The 19,472-nt window shown below is 37.7% G+C and overlaps 1 protein-coding gene across 1 annotated transcript in view; it reads left to right on the forward strand.

The window, feature by feature from the left end:
* OXCT1 (3-oxoacid CoA-transferase 1) overlaps positions 1–19,472 on the forward strand; it is an 85,926-nt gene that overhangs the window by 19,652 nt on the left and 46,802 nt on the right. Inside the window, exons 6-7 of the mRNA XM_037373736.1 lie at positions 1,865–1,971; positions 6,321–6,381. Coding sequence (XP_037229633.1) covers positions 1,865–1,971; positions 6,321–6,381 — 168 coding nt within the window. The remainder of the gene's footprint in view (positions 1–1,864; positions 1,972–6,320; positions 6,382–19,472) is intronic.

Genomic DNA, 19,472 nt, shown 5'->3' on the forward strand with positions numbered 1-19,472 from the left:
AGTAGTTTAAGCACCTCCTGGCCAAGTTTAACCTTTGTATATTGTAGAAGAATAAAGCTGGGTTAATTAGCATTGATAATATACAGCTGTGGGCTGGCTTCAGGGGCTGCGAGTTGGCCGATGTAGATAAGGTGCAGCTGTGGCTGGTTCTGTTAAGGGGTTGGGCAGCCAAGGAAGAGACAAGAGAGAGAACACATGCCCTGGATGAGGAGAGGCAAGGAGAATGCAGCAGAGGGACTGGCATGAAGAGTATGCTGGTATGTCATGGTAAAAGACCTTATTGCAGCCGGCTAGTTTGGAGAGTGCTGCGACAGTATATTGAATTAATAGGATGTCTGTGGTACCAGACATGTTAGTTTTGCTCCCACTGCTTACTTCTCTCCTCTCTGATGTGTTAGAAAAGTTTTTACAGCTTTAGGGTGACTTAGCATCAAGAACTGGTCCAAGTGAAAAATTGCCTTCCTGAGTTACTCTTTGCTTGACAGTTCTTTGATGAGGTGTGCTGTGTATTCAAAAAAGTCTTGTACCAGGCCAATGTAGTGCACAGTATGGATTGAGAACAACCTCCTATTAGTGAGGCAGGTGCTCTTTAAATACTGTGGTATGGAGGAAGCAGCCCTGCAGCTGTATGTGAAGTTTTAGCATTAGAAGAGATGGAACGTTTTCCTATTAAATAGGGAAGAGCTCAGTTGACAGACTCTCAGGAAATGCATTTACCAACAGTTGAAATGCAATTTAGTCTGAGTATTTGAAATTGCAAAGCAATAAAGAGTGTGGCTTCCAAGAGAGAAAGAAGGGTTTCATACTGAAATTGGATGTAGAATTTGGAGAAGGAAGGAGATTCCTCAGTGCCATAATTTGGAAGAAATGGATGGGGCTAATGCTGTATGTTTCAGTTAAGCTGCAAACTGCTTTAAATTCTTCTTCAAGAACACCTCTGGGGTAAAGGTAATTTCCTGCCGCACCCCCCCCCCCCCCCCCCCCCCCGCCATTTTCATGTATTTTATACATGGCTATTTTCAGTATGTAATCATTAACCTAATCCCTTTTTTCCTTGATTTTCTTACTGAATATGTCTCCATGATGTGTTACTGTTTGAAGGAATGTTTTCTTTATTAAATAGCTTATAATACTGTTAAAATTTTTATTCTACTTTTAACATTTGTGGAAAAGTTGCTCTTAGTTTCCTCAGTCTTCTGGGGGGCTAAGAACACGACTAGCATATTTTGATCAAATCCATTCTCCAAACCCTTTTTGAATGTAAGTGTAATTTTATAAAAGCTCAGATCTTTATAGTACCAAGAAAGTGACTTCTGACACACTTGTCATACTTTCTAATCCTCTCAGAAAGTTTAAATAGTTCTCAAGTAGTATTTGTGTATATTCTAATCCTCTACATTGTTAAGAGAAATGCTGTTTAATGTTTCTATGTAGAATTAAAATCCTAGCTGTTTGTCAGAAGCTGTTTGGCTTCAGGCACAGTACCATTTTAAATATTGATTATAAATGCAGGTAAAATCAAATTAAATTCAGCCTGGCAGAAGATGTGATTTGAGTACTCTGTCTCAAATCCACTTCATTTTAGATTTGGGGTTTCTGGTGGTGGGCAGTGATTATAAGTTTTTACAACAGTTCTGCTTTTGGTTAGGTGGTAGATACGCAGGAAGAGGCATGTCTAATTCCAGTAGATGGAGCAGCAGGTATATGGATCTGATTCTTGTTCTGTGTCACTGAACAGAGACACTACAGTAAAACTGGGGTTTACAGCCTTTCCGTGTTTCTCTGTTATTATATGGCTGGGCTGTGGTTTTTCAGATAAAACTTTTTTTGCAGTACAAAAAGAAGACTAAACTATTCTCTCTAGGTGCGAGAGTTTGATGGTCGTCACTTTATTCTGGAGAAGTCAATTACAGGAGATTTTGCTCTTGTGAAGGCCTGGAAGGCTGATCGTGCAGGAAACATAATTTTCAGGTATGACTTGTTTACCAGTGGGAAAAGATTCTTTAATTATTTAGATAATGAAAGAGGAGAATCCTGTCTCCTTGTGATGTCAAAAAAATGTTTGACTGATTTCACTTTCTTTCATATTGCCTTTCCCTACTGTCAAATTATACTGCTATAAAAAACAAAATATAATTACTTTTTCTAATGACTTTTGAGAATTCAAACGTAACTGTGAAGTAAAACATAAATAGTCAAAAATGAGACATAGCAGACCAAAGGCAGTGTGGTGACTGTGAAGAAATGTAGTGACATTCTGTTCGTTTCAATTTTCATGTTAGTTTGCGTCCTTTTCTTTGTGCAATTGAAGGCTGAACCAAAAAGTGCAGTCTCATGTATGTTGGAAGAGAAGGGAGCTGAGTCAGTCTCCTGGCCAGTCAGTAATGGAAAAACTTGATTCTGTCCCCAGAAAAGTGTGTTTAAAGTCACTTTGATCTCAGTGGTGTGAGGAAAGGCATCATAGCAATTTAAGTAGTGAAAAGTCTGGGTGTTGCTGTATTTGTGCTCTGGTTTGTCCTGAACTGAATTAGGAGAGGTTTGAGTATGTTTAAGGTGTAATATTAAATCAAATTGCATGAAAATTAAGAAAGACTTTTTTATTTTACCGAACTCTTGATAGCCTGGTTTTGCCACTGGCAAGACAAGGTGGTTCCTAATTAAAAATTGAACTTCCTTGTGTGCATGTACATGAATTTTATGGCTGCTGATCTGCTTTCCTTAGGCTCTGGGACATGGAATACAGGAAACAGTCTTCCACTTTGGGCTTCTCTTTGTTTGATCTTGAGCCCCTACTGTCTGTGCTTTTACCCCATATCTATCTAGTGATATATACACTCATCTCTGAAAAATTCTTTCATTCTCCACAGGAACACACTAGTTGCGTTCTCCCTTTTCCACCCCCGTTTATGTCCTGTTGGTCTCTATGACCTTCCCTCTCCCTCCTCATCCTTAGTCTTCAAGTCTCCCACTTTCACACAATACAATTGATAGCGGATACTACTGCCATGTGGAGTGGAGACCTAAAAATCTTGGCTCCTTTCAAGTGTAACTGATCAAAGATGGAATCATCATCATCCAGTATCTTATTCCATGTAGACTATTGCTAGCTTAAAAGAATTTGCTCATAATAAGCAGTGACCCATTCTGCTCTCGGATGAGACACAGATTACCTGATGGCCTAGAACAGAGGAACATAGGTGCATCTCGTAGCCTGTGGGAGTCAAAAGAGGAGGAAATGGTAATAGAGTATTACAGCAATGTTTGTGATCTACAGGATGAAAAGGAAAATGTATTTTTGACATTGTGCTACATACTGAGTGTGTATTCACTGCCAGTGGGACCCATCCATACTTTATTATGTGACTTCTATTTGTGTTTGCTGAGTTATACCTAGATAGACATAGGTGCCGTTTGCTCACATCTGCCACTGCTTTCGCTGGTATCTCTGGAGCCAATAGGAATGGAGTAAGTGTCTGCAAACTATTAATCACCGTCAAGCTTAAGAGTCTTTTTAAAATCTAATGTACTTCAGGTAGACTTATTTGGACCATAGGGCAATGTGAGTTTTCTTGTCTAGTCTCATACATGATATTATGCTGTTTTCTTGGGGATTTGGAATGGCATAAGCTCCTTTAGAAAGTAATTTTTTAAACAGGGTTTTCTACGTGATACCTCATGTCCCCTAGCTCTTTTGTTCTATACAGTATGCTGTGGCTGCTTTCCTTCTAGGCATCTTTATGCTGAGTGGACTATTCTGCTGTGTCTGGCCCAGCAGATAATAATTGTTAGGTACAGTGTGCCATTACAAAGACAAATAATCCAAGACCCCCTCAAACAATGAAATAATCCCACCTTGTTCCTGTGCTAGCTGAAAGGATGTGTATATGGGTGTTTTGCTTTGTTAGTCTGGTGCAGGTACAAGTTCTACATAGCAGAACGGTGGGTCTCCAGGTCTTAATGTCCCTTGGAGCTTTGCTCATTAGGGACAACAGCAGGCAGTGCTATTGCTTTTGTGGATGTTCTCCCTCCTTTGGGTCCCCTCCCTTTCCATGTGGTACCATTCTGCTTTGGAGTTCTTCTAGCCCACTAAATACTTCCACTTTACAAACATATAGTTCCACTTTACAAGCAGAGGTGTAGTTTGGTGCTGTTGAAAGTACGCTCTTGACAAAGGAACAGAGATGTTGAAGGAATAATCTGAGTCAGGGCCCCTGCTGTCACAGTCATCAGGTTATTTCTTCATGCTTCAAGTGGTTCTGCAGTACGTAAATTCAGTTAATATTTGAGATGTCCCCTCATATCTGCACCATTAGGTATGCAGTGGATGTCATTCTTTGGTTTAGTCTACTATGAGCTAGTTTGCTATTTTTTGCCTTTAGGAGAAAAGCCATTTTCATGCCTTTGGGTCAGCTTAGGAATCCATCACTGAAACAATGGATTTTTTAGATGTTGCTGAGTCTGGATGTCCAGAAAGCTATCTTAAAATGAAAAGGCCAACTTGGCTAGTTAGTTTCTGGATTTTATACCCCAAAAACTTCAGCATTTTTCTGTGTTAGAAAACAGTGTTTCTGTTTTTTCTTTTTCCAGGTGATTCTTTAGAAATAAGACCTTTGATCTTGTAAAAGGCTGCTGCTTCTGAAACAACTTTACTAACATTCTGAATTGCACAAGCTTTTGTAAATAGGGTCAGAATCAATCCCCTTAACTCTTCTCAATTTGACATTGAAATGTTTTCTTGTAGCTTTTTCTTCTATGTAAAAATAACTTTGTATCAGTTTCATTTACTGGCAGACCAGCCACTATGATCTTGAGCAAGTCTTTGGCTCAGAAAATAATGGCTTGGGATGGAATACTGAATTCTTTGTTTCCACATCTGCCTTCTCCCATTTGGGTCCATTCCCTTGCTGTTTTGATTCAGCTTTTGTAGTGCTCTTTTTCTTCTCATTTTCTACTCCACCTGGTTTAAGATAGTCCTGCCTAAATCAGTGCTAGCTACTATTGTATTCATGCACTAAGAGAAGAATATAAATTCAAGTATCTTTTTTTTTTTTTTTTCCCCAGATGGTTTCCTCTTCTTACACCCTTTTGTGTATACACAGCCACAGAGGGTACACACAGACGAAAGATATTGTCCCTTCTGTAGCCTCCATTAGAGGCTTCAAAGCTGCTGTGTATTACCAATAAAACACGATTTCCCCAAGATACGTGTCTTAGGGTATAGCTTTGATTCTGTAGGTCTCTGCATTAGAAATCCTGTTAAAACTGCACGGTAGTGCCAGGATTTGGTCATTTCAAGTCCCTACCTCCCCAAAGCCATGAGGTGGCAGCAGCATCCCGAAGTTCAGCATGGCTATTGTGCTGGGTAAGGTAATCACAGGAGAGAGAAAGGGTTAGGTGTCGGGAAATAAGGACGGTCAGAAAAAAAAATGCTTTTGCAGAAGGCGAAAGGGGGTTTTGACTTGTTTTAAACTCTAATTTCATGCATTTTGATGATAAAAAATCAAGAATTCTACTTTTAAAAAGAGAAAAATGCTGAGAAGCTATTAGTGGAACCCCAATAAAATATACATATTTTTTCTTAAATGTTGTGCCACACAGTTTTGTTTGCTTTCTGAAAAACACAGAAAGGGGCTCACTCAGGTCACTTGTTTTCCCGTGTGTGCCTATTGGGACCTTGCTGCAGGTCCCAGCACAGTTGAAAATGTTATATGTTACTTTTATTCCCTGACGGTTCTTCTTCCTTGTTACAGAAATACTGCATGGGAATACTTAGAATCAATGCCAGAGTCTTGCAGTGAGTGCCAAAACTGGCATCGTTTTTTTAAATCAAGTGAATTGGATTAAATTTACTACTGTGCAAAGTGCTATCCCAAATCTTAGTCTGAATTATGAAGGTCTGTGTGGGACTTGAGAGGTTGTTAGGCCCTGTGCTTGCTCCCTGTGGAGATTAATTTCATTCGTGCAGTGAAATAATGGGAAGGTGCATTGGACAAAGCCCAGCTTGCTGCTGCTCTTTGTTCTGATAAATGAAGGTATCAGTAGCATATCCACTTTCAGTTAAAGAATGTGCTGATTAAAAGTCAAAAGAGCTGTTGTAAATATTTTCTAATGTAGCGCAAAATGATTTGATTTCATATGCATCTTACACAATTCCATAATACTTTCTCCTCCCTCCTACTTTTTTATTAGTGCTATAGCTATTTGGTGAAAAGATTTGTGATGTTTGTATTACAGAGGTACAGTGTATACAGTAGCTTATCTCTGAAAAGTCTTTCTTCGTACTATTACAGCTTTTAATACTTACTGATTTTCTTTTGCAGGAAAACTGCAAGAAACTTCAACCAACCTATGTGCAAAGCTGCCAGGACAACTGTGGTAGAGGTATGGAATTGAAACATAACAAGCCCTGTACCCGTGGTCAACATACCCCTTTGTTTTACATGGTATTCCAGGGACAGGGTTCTCCATTCCTTGACTCACTAGGGGATTTCATACTAGAGGCTGTGATCTAGCCTGTCTCCTTGGATTACCTACTCCTAACACTATACTGTGTTTTAGTGATTAGTTCGCCATGGTTCCTCAGTTGATTACTGTTCATCTGATCCTGGCCAGGACTTCATATTTGCCGTGATCAGCCTTTGAAGGGAAACATGACAACAGCCTTCCAATTTGTTAATTAAAACAATGTGTTTATGAAAGAAGAAATAGTAGGCTTAGGCTGTGCTTGAGAAGGTTCACCTAAGACCTTATGCAAAACTTCCTGAAAATAATGATAAGTACATAGTAACACAGATTGGGCAAATCATGGAGCCATCATAGTTGCAGTCTCTAAAATCTAATGAATTATGTAAATGCCAGTCCAGAATGGATACAGACATTTAGTTATGCCTTGAGAAAGAGGAGGACTAGATGATCTAGAAGTTTCTTCCACTGTTTTTGTCCTTTTTCCTTGTTGTCTAAAACGGTAATGTTTAAAGTGTGGAGCAGCCTACTCTGGAAATGTATTGGTGACTGGAGAGTTGCTAAGGCATAGCAATATCTAAAAGACAGGCTGCTCTGTTAGATTTTTTTTCATCACTATCTGGTAAGTTGTTTTTTTTTTTAATATGCCTGATAAAAGCTAAATAAAGTTTGACAGTAATATCAAGACAAACCCTTCTATACTATTTCTAGTAAATTCTAAATGGTAGAGGCTTATATTTCTTCAGGGTTTTTGTTTTATTTTGTTTGGTGGTTGTTTGGGGTTTTTTTTGTAAAATCTTAGCTGGAAAATTTACTTGTTCTATAAACATCCCTGGATAATACATTTGGGAACTTGAGTTATTTCTTTTTGTTTTACAGAACTATGGCAAAAAATACCTTAGAATTTGTCATATGACTTACAGTGACAATTCAGCACTAGTACATAAATTTTCAGAGTTGCTTTTCAAGAAAAGTTTTAAATATTTTTCTCTTTAAAAATGAAATAAGGAATCCTTCATCATTCTCTTTCCTTCTAGTTATTGCCCTTCATACTTTATTCAGTCTGGCATTTAGGGTATTTAAGTAGATCAAAGCCTTCCACCTACATTCCATCTCTTTCTCTCTTTCTGCTCTTCTATCCACATGTGATAGGGTAGAATTTTCTTGTCAGTGAGCAGCAATTATGTGACATCCTTCTTGCTATAATTCCACTTAACAGTCTTCAGTAGCTCTGCTTAGAACTGTGTCCACCATGAGTCTTGTTGCATTTTCAATACCATTTAAAAGCTGACAAGCTTTTTTGCTAGATGTCACATTAATATTACTTTGAAAATCTATTTTTTATGAACAAATTAATGGGTGAAGAGGCACAACCAGAGATCTAGGACAGATAAATATTTTGAGCCAAATGCAATGCCTGATTGGCTTAACTTTTAAGTGTCTTTCTTCCAAAGTGGAATTCAGAATGTTGTGTTTGGATTTAAAGAGTTCAAACTCAGGGAATCGGAAGGAGATATCTCAATATGGCATCTAGTACATCCTCAGTACTGACCATTATCAGACTGCAGCTGTCTAGAGCTAATCACTAGGGAACCTGAGGCAACTGAAAAGTTTTGCCTGACTCCTTAGCACTGTTCAAGGTTGAAGGGTGAAATTCTCAAACCCACTTACAGGGAGAAGAAAAACGTTTGTCCTGGCAGCAGGGATTTCTGAATTCTGGTATCTGTTCCCAGCTCTGTTTCAGTTTTTCACCCACTGACCATTCAGCTTAAGCAGACAGTCCTAGAAGCAGAGATTTGAAGCCATCTCTGTTCCTTTCCATCAAACTAGCTACAGGTCAGACCTGCCTTCAGGGTCATGCATTGATTAATTAGGATTTGAAGGACTGTAGTTTCTCAGTCTGGTGTTCCCATCCTGATTTTGAATGTGTAGCTTTGTACCTGTTATGCAGCCAGACTTAGGCTGCTGCCATTTGCTTGTCTAGCACAAAGCACCAAGCTGAGGCAGGTAACTAGGAAAAATCAGACGCATATTCCTCTGTTTCTGATTTTTGAGTTGCTGAAATTTTACCTTTAAAATGAATGCTATAAATACAGAGAAAAAGAACTGGTTTTCCTTGTAGCTACTCTGATGAGGTTTTTATTTCCTTTTTTTTCTTATTTGTGTGCATCTAGTTTTATCCAGTCTTTTAGAAGCAATCTTTTTTTAGGAACAGAGCTTCATTTATTAAACTTTATGTTAGAAGAATGGGTACTAGGCTGCTCACTTATGTCACTGTTAAGCTCAGTAAGTACATTCAATAACAGAATAACTTGAATTTGGATAGATAGATTTAATCAGAAAGTTATCCTGCCTTGGTGCAAACAAGAGATGGAAACCCCATCCTTCAGTTTTCTCTTGTTCTGGTGGTTAATCACCCTTACTGGTATAAATATGTTTTTTTACTGTAATTAGTTTGGCTTTAGGTTCTATCCAGTGCTTTTACTCTCTTCTGCTAGATTAAAACCTTTCTGAAGCTGGTATTTCCTTCCCAATGAGTGACTCTTCAGTGCTATTGATATGATGAACAGATTGAAGTCTTAGTGATTCTAGCTGTAAACAGTTTTCTTCAGCTCTCCTCTCCTTTTTATGTCCATCTCCTCTCTCTTTTTACTGACACTTTAAAAATGTGACTAACTGGAGTGTTGTTCAACACTAACACTGCCACCACTAGTGTCACATGAAGAGTTAGAGTTAGTCTTTGGTCCTCCTGCTTCCTTGTTTGCATACTTGTACTCTTTGCTGACCATTATATGGGCGGTCATACAGCATTAACTGCTTAAATCTTGTTGATCCGTTTCTGGCATACTTCAAGGAAAGTGTATTCAGTGTTTTCCAACATGCATTCTGTAAGTATGGCAGGTATATCTTGATCACAGATATCTAACCCTGTGTTTTGTTAGGAAACTTGTTATGTTTGAATAGACCTGGTTTATCTGTTGTATCTGGTAACTGCCGCTTTTTTCTTAGGATGTTATTATTTCACCATTCTTTCCTCAGATTTATTTTAGTTTTTGGTTGTTGATAAAAATACGTAATGGCACTTGGCATAGTAAGATCCATAACAAGGGAAATATAAACTGCTGGAAATCCAATCTCAAGGTGTCTGTGAATTTGGTGAAAGTGGGAAGTGCACTGGTAATCAGCTGCATTTGTTAACCTGTCCTTCTAAGTTAACCTGGGGTGCTGTGAAATCTCCTGACATGCATACACAGTAAAGGACACTTTTTTTTTTTTTCTCTCTTTAATGTATTAAAGCTGCTGTTCTCTAGTTTACATCAGTGTGACATTTTACATTCTTAGCTGAAGTATGGACAGGCAATTTTTGTAACAACTCACGAGGTGGAAGAACTTGGCAGAATTCTGGATGTGGAGGATAAACGTAGAGACACCCCCCCCCGCGCCCCCCCCCCGACACCTAGCAAACTGATAGCTACTGCTTGCTTAAAAACTCTCCTGTGTTGTGAGGAGCAAGGCTGGCTGTGCGTTAGAGAGGCTTCTGAAGGAGGAAGTAGAAGTCAGGCTGTACCGTTACCAGTTAGCTCTGGCACACAGTGGAGTTACATTGGTTTTTAAAATTCCCCTAGAACAAACTTCAGATTGAAGTACCTGACCCTCAGCCATGTTTATTTTGATGAGGCAAATGGTCAGAGGTAGCATTCAGTACCCTCTTTGGGATCAGAAATACATTGATTGTAAACTCCTAATGAAATGCAAGTGGTGTTTGCTGACCTGCACAACTATTTTGAACTGTTACATGCATTTCTTCTGTTTATGTAAGAGATAGGTAGTAGAACCTGTTAACATTCTTGATAATAAGGATGTGTGATGATGCACAAATCTGTAAAGATGTAAAAATGGTCTGTAAAGATCCAACTGTGCTTAGTCCAGTGGAATTTCTACTTTAATGTAAAGATGATCAGTATTAATTGTCAAAAAGAAATTTTCAACTGAATCATGATTCCTGTTACTTGTAAGGTAACATTTGCAGAGAAAAATGTTAAATAATCCAGTATCGGCAGCATTAATTAGTTTGGCTTTATTGATACAAGAAAGCAAAATGATACAGGAGTTTAATTGTTTTTTAGTTTTTCTACAGTGTAGCATTTTAAAGTTCTCTGTTCATCTGCTTCTGCAAGATGAAGTGAGGAGTTAAGTACGTAGTCAGAGCTGTAGCTTTGTTTGGACCTGAGCCTGAGGCTTTCAGTTGATTTTCAGATCTATAAACACTCTTCTGCTCCTGTTGCAGAGATGGGAAAATCAGGAAATCAGCTGATCTAAGAGGAGGTGGTCACAAGTTATATACGAGCACTAGCCCTTATAAAGGTGCAGGGGAATGGCTTGGCACGTGAAGGAACTTGAGGGGTTGTGTGGTTTTACATACATGGTAACGTTTCCAGCACTGTTGAATGAGGGACATGTTTGCTGAATTCAGCAGGTGGCACTGCTGGCAGGCTGCTCGACAGACCCTTCAAATTGCGTGGTGGGAAATGAAATGTGTAGCAGCTCAGAGTTACGGCCAGGAGGCCACCTGGATGTGTGCCCAGACTGCTACGGCGAGGGCTGTGGTGTTAGAATGCTTCCTAAGATGTGCATCTTCCTGCAGAGGTTCCTGTGAGCCCCACCAGGAGGCCCAGCTTTTGGTGATGAAGCCTCTTTTTCGAGGCAACCCAAAGCCAAAGGAAAAAAACATGCTGTAACCTCGGTGGGTGTGGGTGTCATCACAGCACGGGAGAGATGAAGGGTGATACAGGCTTGGGTTCTTGCTCTCTGCCACAGAGGAATACATAAACATCCACAACAGCTGCAAACATCCCTAAGCTGTTGTCTGTTTTCTTGCCATAGTTATTCTTTGCTGTGAAACCTACTGAATACTTGGCCCTGGTGAAGTGGTTTGAGATCTCAGCCATCATATAAGTGTTTGGTATTGGTAATAGTAATATGTTTAGAAATATTTATTGACTGGTGGTTTGAATATCCAGTTTGAATAATTTTCTTGTCCCAGACTGCAGAGGATGGCTAAATATATCTCCCTGTGTAAACAGCATTTCCACCTCAAATAATATCAGAGGAGGAAAAAAAAAGTGTACTTCCTCATAAAAATGCATTAAATAAAAATCATTAAACCCTGCATTTTATCTCTGGTTGCCTGGTAACAACACAGCACGTCAGTGAGTGCCATTATCTCAGGTACAATGAACTGCGCTGCACTAAGGGACAGAAGCAGACTGAAATAAGCTGTTTGTATCCCGTTATCTGTGCTAAATCATGGCATTGTGTTTTATTGACGAAACTGGAAAATGCACCTTTTTCTTGCTGTGTATTCCCGCAAGTGCTTTAATGACACCAAAACCTTCCTCAGATGCTTAGCTTTGTTCTGATGAATTCTTCAAGGTTTTTGCACAGTGACAGTTTACGCTAATAAAGCCTGTAAGTACTATTTTAAAGTAGGAGAAGAATCTTAAAGAACCTTTTCCCTTACCTGGATCCCTCAGCCATGGAACTCGAAACTGAACCCTGCTACAGGAAGGAGTTCTGGATTTGGGGTGAGCGCAGACCAAAGTCTGTGTTTTTGGGAAACCACAGATCAGGATTTGAGGCCAGAAAGGATACAGAATTGAGGTCCAATGTGCAAGTGCTGTAACCACTGAGTTGTTCTGTTGCTATAGCCTTTTTCAATATTGTTTAATTGCTCAGTGATGATTCTGTGTGCACTTAAGGGGATGATTGCTGAGGGGGTGTCCCAGGCATCTGCAGCTGGGGAGTGTTTTGTTTGAAAATCCCATTTGGCACAGGGTGGACATTTAAGCTGCTTAGTCCTGTCACCTTACCAGCAGCTTCTGGCACAAGTGACAGTAGAATTCAAGTTGCCATAATATATTAATATAATACATAAGAAATATATACCTGAGATACAAAAATATATATAATTAGTGTAAGTATGGAGGTCTTTGCATCTAAAACATCTAGGTGGCTAGTCAGGGCTTTTGACTGCATGACTGGATTTGCATGTCTAGGTTTTGGCTAAATCCTCAATCAGAGATGCTTGTGGATTAGAATTTAGATAACTCATTTATAGTGTATAGACATTACAGTATCCTTTCACAAAGGAACATTAGCTGGAACATTTGAGTGAATGCTTGTGGGAGAGTAACTATGAAATGCAAGCTTGTGGTCCTTAGAAAGCATAGAAGGGAAAATATCAAATTATTAGGAATTCTTCTTAGGAAGACTGATTTTGTGAGCTTCAAGACTTGGTATATGAAGGTTTCTGGGAGGTATAGCTAGGAAGAAATGAAGTTAGGGAAATACTATGTTGAGAGCTTCTCTGGCATGGAGAAAGCATTGGAAAAACAGTAGGAGCTTGACCATGATCACAACCATTGCCATGTCAAACACAGAAAATAAAAACGACAGAAAGTGATACCAAGATCAGATGTCTGACGCTAAGCATTACAAACCCCAAACAAACAAGAAAAGCTTAAGCATGTAGGAGCAAACTCAGAAATCTGCAGCCCAGTATAAAATAAAGAAAGCTTGGAAGTAGCAAGAAATCTTTCTAAGAGTACATACATAGTGGGCCAGGAGACAAAGAACGTTGATACTTCACTGCTCAATGAGGAAAGTAAAACTACCAATGCAGAGTACAAAAAAGGCTAAAGTGTTTAATGCCTTTTCTGCTTCAGAATCCAGCAATGATAAAAGGCAGTTTGGTGGCTGTTATGATGCCAGTCATAGAAGGCTGAGGAACAAGTGAGAGAAAGATTGGAATTGAAATCCAGGGGCTGCTACTACCGATTTGGAAAACCAGCTCCTAGACATGTTTGCATGCCATTGCCACAGTAATTTTAGTTTGCCAAAATGAAGCCTACCCTCAGGTGCCTGAACGCTGTTTTGTGGTTTTTATTTCCCTTCCTTGTATTTGGTTCCTTGCTCTGTGTGTGCATGTGTTTATTAAAAGAACAGAAAACCAAAGCATTTTTACAGCTGTTATGCAAACCACCTTAGGATTTGAGAAGCCCTGGAATAGGCAGAGCTAGAAGGGAGTTCATAAAGTAGTAGTTCTTACATTTACTTAACATGCTTCTGATTTTCATGGGAATAAACTTCTTTAATAGTTAATTTATCTACCAGGGGTGGTGTTTTGTTTTGTTTTTTCCTACAGTTGCTTTTATTTTATATATAACCTAATTATGTGGATTTGGACTTAGCACTTCAGAATTAGCTGGATTAGTGAACATTAAGTGGTTACAATTCATAGCAGATCAAATTTTTGCTGACTGCTGTTCAGATGGTTTTATCTACACACAACATTGTGCTACAAGATTTGAACTTTTTTTTTATGTCTTCTATGTTTTATTCCTTTCTAAATTGATACTTTATTGAATGAGTATCATAAGCTTTCTCAGCTTTCAGCTTTGGAAGTTCATTGCAGATGTAAACACAATCTTTAATGAAAAAAAATCCTTTTATTCTTTTCACATAAATTAAGAATAAATATGACATTCAAAAAGAACAAACTAAAGCAAGTCCATGGCTGATCAGTAGATACTGCAGATTGCCAGGAAGTCAGTGTGCTGGGGAAACCGATGGAAAGCCTCTTTTTGCTCCTGAAGATATTTTTTTTTTTCATAATAATTTGTAGAAAGCCAGATGTAGTGTGCATTTGAAGTATATTTAATTAACAGTACTCGTGTCCTATATCATGAGAAATTGAAAATTAATAGGATTTAAAATACTACATATTTAACTTTTCTTTGCATGTATGATAAATTAATGACAATTCTTATGCCCTGCTTTGTATGTAAGATGCATTAATCAGTCAGTGATTTATCAGTCTTTGCTTTTTAAATCATACATGATTATAGAACTGAAAGGATTGTGCAGAGAGTTTTAGACATGAGTCAAGGAATTTATATACATACATACTTTTATTTATGTATCTGAAAGCAATAATTTGTTTTCTGTGCTATTAACATCTGTGATGGAGATTTCCAGTACAAAAGAAGAAAGATTTGACATTCAAATTGAAAATCTTACAAATAGTTTACAATGTGAGTAATTGCCTACTGATGTGAGCAGATGCATTTTTTCAGGTGGTCAAAATATTGAGATTTGGAAAGCTGCAGCCTTGTAACTTGCTACAGTGAGAATTTTGGAGTAATTGTGTGAATGAGTAACTCAGGTTTTAGTCTTCTCTTGCAACATTCTTCCCTGCAAATGCTATAGAACATAATTATTCAGTGAAGAATGTGAGGATTTAAGGAGAAGGACTGAGATACCAAGACTGTCTTGACTTCAAATCATGCTGATTTTTCAGGCTGCAGAAGACAGTAGAAGAATGGATGAGGACTGCAGATGAATTTTATTTTTCTGTGTCCCAAATAGCGCCCTGGTGTACATTTGAAAGTCACTTGGTATTCAGTTTTTTTCCAAAACTGTGTTAAATTGCTTTATAGAAAATTTGCAGTCATAAAGTCCAGTGTGCGGAAATGCACTCCCATTGATATGCCCATGACTTAAATAATAAGTGCCTTTGTTTGCCACTTGTGATTAAGCTGGAGAAAGCAATAGCTAAACAGATCTTAAAATAAGTGATGTGATTTTAAACAGTTGGGGTTTTTTTATTCTAGAAAAGCAGGCACATGTCTCTTTTTGTTGTTAACCTTTGGAATAGGTCAAATGTATTGTATTATTTTTGGCGTTTTATGTTAAAGTAAGCAGGGAAAAGCAAAGAGGGGAGCTGGGCTGTATTCCTGATCAAAACGGGGGAGGTATGTAGCCAGCTGGCAGTGTAAGCAGTGTGGTAAGGAGATTTGTGCCCCCCAAGCTCTGAAAATGCTGAATTTCTCAAACACTGAGCATCAAGAGCTGCAAAGGAAGGTGCAAACACACCTAGCAATTAGTTTGAGTAAACTAAACTTCTCAATAAAATCAGTTTTAGGTTCAATTTTTTTTCCCACAGTACCTTCAAAATAGACACTTGCATTTTTATGCCAGAATTTTTGCCTATTTGAGTTCCAGGCTGATGGAAGTTATACTGATGTCTCACAGTTCTACCTTGTTCTTTTGAGTGAATTAGGTGAGTTCTTATGCACCTTCATTTCTGTTGCTTTATGCTGTTCAGTATTTCTGTTTGGGTTTTTCTTTTTTTAATTGTTCATTTTGGAAAGCCTCGTAGCTTTTGTAATGTCTTGGGATGAGACCAGCTGAGAAGCAGGCTTTCTGGCTTGGACAGCAGCACATTCTTGATCCCGTGGTGTTTAGTTACCTCCTGTAAGGCAGGCGCTTTGTGTTTGCCTTTGCCAGCAGCAATTAGAAAAGACTCCTGACCCCACCATGCACACTGAAGAAGACTATCCCTTCATTTTCATGAGGTATGTGTGTACTCAGTTTCTCCTGGTGTTCATACATTGAGAAAAGTTATTTTTAAATTTTTTTTACATTTTACATTTACATATTTTTACAAAGTCTTAGATTTTACAGAAATGCGGTGGTAGATGTGTTTCATTCCTTCAAAATTAGAACTAATTTGGGATTTTAAGAAACTCTAGATTTAAGGCACTAAATTGAGCCGTCATGCAAGTAGAAATGAATTGCTGTTTGTGATGGATTCCAGCACGGTTAAACATATGCTAACCAAATGTACCCAATCTAGACATCTACCAGGAGGCTTATGGGAAAGCAGAGAACCAGATTAGTTATATGATGTTGGCAACCCAACCACCCATCTCAAGACATCATCTAGACTTTGAGACATAAGAACAAAAATTGCTAAATGAATGTGAAGGTTTCTGAGAATGCTGAATTTTTCTTTCAGCAATTCAGAAGAATCAGAGATGGCAAAGAAACATATCATTCATGATCTCTATTTTGAGGGGAGTGGGGAGGAAATGGTTAAAACCCCAAACAGTTTATAAAACAACTGTTCAAATAAGTTGTGTAAGTGTTCTCTTGGGAATTTTAAGCCAATTGATATTGGCTTGATGTACTTCAGTGTTCATTCCTCCTGATAATAAATACAGAGACAGAATAGAAAACTTGGTATGATCAGGAGATTAGAGGTCTAGAGGGAAAGAAATTAGAATTTTCTCGCTAGGCTATGGTAAGCAAAAACTTATTTTTATGGCGTGAAGGACTGATTGAACATGTTTCTGACAGCTTCAATATCAAATAATATTTTTGGTTCTGTGAAGCACTTCATTCTTGCTTTTTATTTCCGTATATGTCTAGTGCTCTCCTTTGCAAGTAGCTTTGAGGAAGATAATGATTAAATGTAATAAAGTTTTGTATTTTCTTAAAGTTTGTAACTTACAGTATCTTGATACCGACATTCTTGTGGTTTCTGATTAATCTTTTGAAAGTGTCTAAGCTGAATGACATACTACCATCAGTTGTTCTTTCTTCCAGTCCTTCCCTTGAAAAATACTCTGACTGCCTTCTTCCTTAATACTTTGAAAAAGTTTTATTAATCTTGAATATTTGGGAGTTTTGGGATATCACCTATGGTTTTGAAAGTGAAATGGACCACACTGATCCCTCATTGAGAAATAAACTGGTAGCACCTAAAGTAGTCTTCAGAAATGTTTGTGAACTACTACTGTCTATAATGAACATCTGAATAAGGAGGGTAACTAGTACATGTGTGCATATAAAGTGTCATTTTGAGATGATGTGTCTTTTTGTTGCCTTCATTGACATACATGCAGGGTTTCTTTTTCTTACCAGAGAGAACCAGCAACATAATTTGTTACAAAATAGCTGCTAATGTATTGTTTTATCCTAATGACCTTCCTGTATGTCTCCTGCTTACCATTCTCTGGCCTGATCCTTAGAGGTATTCCTTGAATTTGAGGGTGGATTAATTGGATTTACATAGTCTGGAAAATACGAAGAATGGTGCAATTAAATTGCTGATTGTTTTTGTTTTTTAAATTAATTATTTTTCTTTACTTTTCTACCTCTCCCTTCAGTACTTAAAATTCCTCTTTGCTCATTTTTGAAAGTAAAGCTTAAATTTATCTCCTGACCTTTAAGTTACATTTCTTTGAATGTGTAGGAGATGAGATCTCTTCCAATGTCTTTTTATTTGTCATTTCTCTGATATGAGTAAGAAAATAAAATATTTTTTTTGAGAATAAAGCTGATTTTTTTTTTTTTTAGGTTTCAATAATTCCTGGTAATGTGTGAGTAATTTTAATAAAAAATGTCAGTTATTTATTTACACCTTCTAATCAGTTAAAAATCTTTCAATCGAATGTATTTTGAAAAAAAGCAATGAAGTACAGGAATAATGTATTTGAAGCAATGTTTTGATGGCAAAAATGTTAAATATATAATTTCAGTAGAGTTAATATTGGTAGCAGCTGTTCTGTTCTGAAGTGGAAGGATTTGGGATGTGGCTAGTTACCTTATTCAGCAGAGCTACGCTTTACAGGTTAAGCAGGTTCTTCTGCCACTAGCACCTCTTAACAAATGAAGATTATGTTCCCAGATTGTGAGGGTTTTGTTTGTTTTCTTCTGACTACTTTCCTATTATTTTAATTATTTGATTGAAATATAATTTCATAATTTAATAAAAAACATTTTCCAAAATTGCCTTTTCCAGATCTGAGAAGGCAATTTTATGTGTATTGCATGTGGATGGTTAAGTTTCATTTTTTAAGAACTTAGGTACTGAATACAAATTGGATACTTTATAATTAAAAGGTAAGAGCATAATTATGTTTCCATTTTTGTTGTCACTACTATCGTCCAGTTGAGTGTAAAAAATAAGCACTGAGGACTATGTAATCACTCATTTTATGAAGAAAGCACAAGTCACAAAACATGATCACAACCAGCATGACTTCGTTGATGACTTATATCAAAACAACCAGTTTTAAGAAGGCTTTAGGAAGGAATCACTCCTTAGGTTTGCCTGCAGCAGGAGGCTGGGTTGGTTGGTAATACTGGAACTGGTAGATTGCTGGATCTTAATCTCTCATGCTTTTAATTCAGGCAATTTTACAGTAGAAAAATAGTGTAAAATGGAAATTAATTAAGGATGCAAGGAAATAGCTATCATGTTATCATTTCTGCTTCTTGACGCATACAGAATTATATAGATCTACTTGTGCAAATCATCGAACAAGCAGTTCCATCAATTTAATGGAGTAACTTCAGTAACCAGTAATAGTTAGCAGACTTTGCTTTTTTCTTCATTATCTACTTTGCAAACATCTTGAGGAAGACCCTGCATGCTTCAGTTAATAATTGCAGAAAACATTTTTACAGTAGATATTTATAGGCACAGTTGATAGCAGGCATTTATTGTTGAAGTAGCTACTTTTTTATAAAATCCTTCTATTGTAATTTAAGTGAGTCTGCATAAGTGAATTTTTATTTTGGGTAGAACTGACCAGTTACAAGAAGAAAAAATAAAGGAAAATACATTGGTTTGAGAGTGTTATTTTTTTAGGTTTATTCTTTTGATAAATTTCAATATCTTCTGACTTTGAGCATGTTCCTGGAACTTAAGCATATCATCTATCCTGGCTGTGTTAAAATGAGACTAGCTTCAAAATTTCTGAAGTGTAGATCTATGTATATGCTAGAACTTTTTCAGAGGCTGGTTAAATTTTTCATATTCTTTCATGTATGCACACAGCTTTACATATAGATAGCTTTTGTAGTTAAGTGTGCTTCCTCTTTTTTTGCAGTTATCTCAGAACTGCTATGCATGAGTACCTGAAGCAGGTGATTTAGTGCAGTCTTTTCTTTGCTGTCAGCAGCACAGCGTGGAGGGAGATGTTGAATGCAAGGAATGGAAAGCCTCAGTTGGAGGAAACAGGCAGCAAGTGCATAGAAATGTGAGAGCAGAGATAAAGCCTGAGGCAACCAGAAATGGAGGTAATTGAGGAGATTTAGAACAGAGAAAACAAAGGTGAAATGAGTGTAATCTAGCAGGGGCTCCTAATTTATGAGGATCT

This window comes from Falco rusticolus, chromosome Z (genome assembly GCF_015220075.1).
Source record: "Falco rusticolus isolate bFalRus1 chromosome Z, bFalRus1.pri, whole genome shotgun sequence".
Classification (NCBI taxonomy): domain Eukaryota; kingdom Metazoa; phylum Chordata; class Aves; order Falconiformes; family Falconidae; genus Falco; species Falco rusticolus.